Source organism: Aegilops tauschii, chromosome 2 (genome assembly GCF_002575655.3).
Source record: "Aegilops tauschii subsp. strangulata cultivar AL8/78 chromosome 2, Aet v6.0, whole genome shotgun sequence".
NCBI classification, from domain to species: Eukaryota; Viridiplantae; Streptophyta; class Magnoliopsida; order Poales; family Poaceae; genus Aegilops; species Aegilops tauschii.
This window is the reverse complement of record NC_053036.3, coordinates 559,958,685-559,963,607: the sequence shown is the minus strand read 5'-3', so window position 1 is coordinate 559,963,607 and position 4,923 is coordinate 559,958,685. Positions and strand designations below refer to the sequence as shown.

The window sequence follows — 4,923 nt, the reverse complement described above, 5'->3', positions numbered from 1 at the left end:
GCACATCGGAAAAGGCCGCTAGACGCCGCAATAGATCGCCGCCGGTTCGAATTGGACGAGCTCGACATCGTCGTGTCCTCCCATGACCTCAGCCTGGCCGCCGGAATCCTCCCGACGCGGCAGGCAAAGGGGCACGACTCGGCTGGCAATAGAGCAAGGCGCGGACGACGGAGGCGACAGGGCGTGGCCGGCAAGCTGTACGCGGACGACGGAGGCGACGGGGCGTGGCCGGCGAGGTGATGGGGCGCGGCCAGCAGGGGCGGGGCACGGCCGACAGGCGGCGGGACGCAGCCGACGGGCGACGGGGCATGGCCTGCGGGAGACGGGGCGCGGCCGACGGGGTTGGGCGCGGTCGGCGTGGCCGGCGCGGCCGGCTGGAGGAAGGGGCGGCAGCGGCTGGACTGGAGGCCGGCCGCGAATATACTTTTTACGGATCCGTTTGGGGGGTCTGCATCTGTGCCAGCCCGAGCCAGCCCGCAAAAGCGTTTTTGCGCGAACTGCAAACGCGTTTTACGGGTCGGTGAGATGCAGGGTCAGCTAGAGTTGCTCTAAACCCCCGACTCCTACTCCCAATAATCGCCATGGATTCCCTCTCCGGCCGCGTCGGCGGCAGCGAACGACTCCTACCAGTTATCCCAGTAGATGAGCTCTCTGGCCGCAGCGCCGCTTCGCCTCTTCCGCTTCCGCATGACGACCTCCTCCTGGAGATCCTCCTGCACCTACCGCCCGAGCCGATCTACCTCCTCCGCGCCTCCCTCGTCTCCAAGCACTGGCTCCGCCTCATCCACGACGCCCGTTTCCTCCGCCGCTTCCGCGCGTTCCACGGGACGCCTCCTGTGCTCGACTTCCTCAACAACCAGCCCGAGGCTCCACTCTTCGTCCCCACCTCCGCCGCCTTCGCTGCCCCCTCCTCCACAACGTCCCACGACTCCTGGTGGGCCTTAGACTGCCGCCACGGCCGCGCCCTCCTGCAAAGCAGGAACTCCGGGAATCCCCTGGTCTGGGACCTCATGTCCGGCGAGAACCGCTGCTTGCCGCGGCCGCCGCCGGCGCTCGATGACTACGATCTCGGATACGGCTTCAACGCCGCGGTTCTCCGCGCGGACGGCGAAGAGGACCGCGTCCACTGCCGCTCCTGCCCGTTCCTCGTGGCCATGGCGTTCACCAATCGCGATGATGCTGGCCTGATCTCCGCCTGCGTCTACTCGTTCGACACCGGCGTCTGGGGCGACGTCATCTCCGTCGCAACGGAAGAAGACATAGAGATGCACCCGACGGCTCTGGTCGGAGACACGCTCTACTGGCTGATGTCCGCCGGTTGCATCCTTGCACTTGATCTAGACAAGCATAGCTTGCAAACAACCGAGGTGCCAAACGATATGTTTTGCTACTATAAAGGCACAATTGTGCTCATGCCGGCAGAGGGTGGAGGCCTTGGCTTTGCAACAGTTGAAGATTTCAATCTTCTTTTGTTCTCAAGGGTGTCTACCATTGACGGCACGCTAGTCTAGATGCTTCGGAGGACCATTGATCTGAGAAAGTTTCTTGCTCCGGATGTGGTGTTGAAGCCTAGGAGGTTTCCAGTGGATGCAATTGCCTTCGCCGAAGATGCCGATGTGATCTTCATTTGCGCCGGCCGCTCCGTCTACATGCTTCATCTCAAGTCTATGAAGTTTGATGAGGTGTCCCAGAAAGGATGGTATGGCCCCAGCATTTTTCCATACACTAGTTTCTACACCGCGGTATTACCATATCTTTGATCCTCAAGAAATGATAAAATGTAGTGTTGTATATAAGTAGATGCCTCATAAACTAACTTCTTATCCGAAGATGAACATTCATGATATGCACTCTTAAAATTCTTGTTTCGCACATCCTGCTGATGCTTCTAATTTCCCAACAGTCTGCTCATTTCTGTTTTTTTACAAGTGATGGTACGTGTTGGAAATATGAGCAATTTACCGAATGATTTTATTAACGGAAATAGTAAATAAAGCATGACTAATATAGCAGAGATAAAGCAAGCCATGCAATCTGACAGAGAGAAGGTAAATAGCATCTGCATATATGAACTAGAACTAAACACATCTAGAACAGACAGTAGGACAAGTTTCATATATGAAATAGAACCTAACATATGTAGGGCAGAGACTAGAGCAAAGAACTGTGGCATGACTTCTAACAGAAACAGCAAGAACACGTACGAGACAGCATCAGCAGAAGCACTGGACTTGGGGTTGACATCCTCTCCAGCCATGTCGTTGATGAGGTTGTCGACGTCGGGGAAGAAGTCATCGTCGGAGAAGTAGTCGTAGGAGTCCGTGATGAGGAAGTCAGTAGTCGCATGGAGCGCTCCCCAAAAACCTTATCACCCTTCTTCCGTACAGGACTCAAAGAGGTGCGATTTTGGAGGCCTACTGTCCCGACCTGCGGTGCACGCCGCAAGCCGGGATGAGGAAGATCGTAGCAGTAGCTCAGTGGTCAGGAACTTGGAGGCGAGAGGGTTGCGTTGTTCTGGTGTGTCTCTCTGGGAGGAGCGACCTCCCTTTTATAGGCACAGGAGAGGGACGCGAACAGGCTGCGACGGGAGGTGAAGCAACAGAGGGAGACGAAGCGAAAGGCAGCGGCCGAAGAGGCGCGCCGTTCGAATTCAGTGTCCACTACAGAAAACGTTTCAGCTCCCGCGTGACCTTTCGTATACCCGTCGTGCGTGGCAAAAACTTAGACATCGGCTCATTCCCGCAACCCGCGGCGCGGCGAGGCGAGGCGGGCGGCGGAGGAGGAGCGCGCGTGGATGTCCCTCTTGTTCTCATCCTCATACATGTGGAGAAAGAGCCTCCCTTATAAAGAGGTCCAACTCCCTCTAAACTAGCAATGTGGGACTAAACTTTTGTTCCACCTTATGCCTTGCACGAATGGGCTGCGTGGGCCTCTAGGATTTATTAGGAATTTCTGAAACTGCTATTGGGCTAGGCTCAAAATAGACAAAATTCCAGCAATCCCCCACCAGATCCCAAAGTCACACAAAATTTGCCTTTGGTTTCAAAACACTATTTTATATACCGGTACTGCAGTGGAGACTGTTAAGTTGAACTTCCACCTAGAACTCTATGCTACACTAGTAAGCAACTTGAACAGTGGACTGGGCCTTGAACTGCAAGTTTTCTGCGAATCTAGCTTCACATAAAGCCTTGACCGATACATGGCTACCGTGGGTCTTCCCCGCTGGTGGAGCTTATGCGTCATAGTCCGAGACCTTTCATGAGTTTACTAGAGAGAACCCTACTCTCATAGATTGCGACGTTTAACAATCAGACTCATATATGTGTGTTCTTCAAAAGATGTTCTGCATGACAACATCTCTGCTTAAAAGAGCCACTTAGAACACATTAAGATATACATCAACCTGCCATGCAGATTAGAAGAGTATTGCATCTTTATGGAGTGGTATTGTTAATAGTAAGGATACTCTCCTCTCAGTTGACCAACAGCTTGTCTTCCACATCTAATTCACGGGATCTCCGATCACAAAAAATAGGTTACCACTGTGAACAACTCATATTGTGGGTCTCATACCCATCTCCCTCGATGCATTATCTATCACATTACGTGATAGACCCTTAGTAAAAGGATCTGCCAGATTTTTAGACGTTTGGATATAATCCAATGCAATAACTCCGGAGTTTTTCATTTTCCCGACAGACTTTAACCTTCTCTGAACGTGTCTTGATGACTTCATGTTATCCTTTGAGCTTCTCACTTTCGTGACCACAGTTTGATTGTCGCAATTCATAAGGATACCCGGTACAGGTTTCTCAACAACCAGCAAGTCATTCAAGAGCCGACGAAGCCAATATGCATCGACCGTAGCTGTATCTAGTGCTGTGAGTTCTGCTTCCATTGTTGACCTCGATAAGATGGTCTGCTTGCAAGACTTCCAAGAAACAGCGCCACCTCCATGAGTGAATACATATCCGCTCGTGGCCTTTATCTCATCAGCATCTGAGATCCAGTTTGAGTCACTATACCCTTCAAGCACCTTTGGGTGCCCGGTGTAGTGAATTCCATAATTTGCAGTGCCTTTCAAATAACGCAAAACTCTCTCTAGAGCTTTCCAGTGCACATCTCCTGGTTTTGAGACAAACCGACTCAGTTTGCTAATAGCAAAAGAGATGCCAGGTCTTGTAGCACTTGCTAAGTACATAAGCGAGCCAATAATCTGAGAATATTTCAATTGATCTCTAGCAATTCTTCGATTCTTTCGAAGTAACACACTTGCATCATAAGGTGTTGGAGAGGGCTTGCAGTCACTATAGCCAAAGCGACTCAAGATCTTTTCCACATAGTGAGATTGAAGCAATGTAATCCCACCATCATCGTCTCTCAACAACTTGATGTTCAGAATGACATCAACCACTCCTAAATCCTTCATCTCAAAACAGCGAGATAGGAAATTCTTGACCTCCTTAATAACATTCAGATTTGTTCCGAAAATCAGTATGTCATCAACATACAAGCAAAGTATAACTCCCTCGCCCCCACCATGGCGATAGTACACACATTTTTCAACTTCGTTCACAACAAAGCCTGCAGCTGTTAAAGTTCTTTCAAACTTCTCATGCCACTGTTTGGGTGCTTGCTTGAGTCCATACAAAGACTTCAGCAACTTGCACACTTTTCCTTCCTGACCATCAAGTACAAACCCATGTGGTTGTTCCATATAAATTTCCTCGTCCAACTCTCCATTTAGGAAAGCAGTCTTAACATCCATTTGATGAACGAGAAGACCATGTGAGGCAGCTAGTGAAAGTAGAACTCGAATAGTGGTCAGTCGAGCCACAGGTGAGTAAGTATCAAAGAAGTCTTCACCTTCCTTTTGGGTATAACCCTTAGCCACGAGCCGAGTCTTGTACTTTTCAATAG

At 50.9% G+C, this 4,923-nt stretch overlaps 1 protein-coding gene across 1 annotated transcript; it reads left to right on the top strand.

Moving 5' to 3' along the window:
* The first annotated feature begins 581 nt into the window (after nt 1-581).
* LOC109741235 (uncharacterized) lies at nt 582-1,511 on the top strand. The gene has a single exon (XM_020300314.1). The coding sequence runs from the start codon at nt 582-584 to the stop codon at nt 1,509-1,511; it is 930 nt and encodes a 309-aa protein (XP_020155903.1).
* Nucleotides 1,512-4,923: the final 3,412 nt, after the last annotated feature.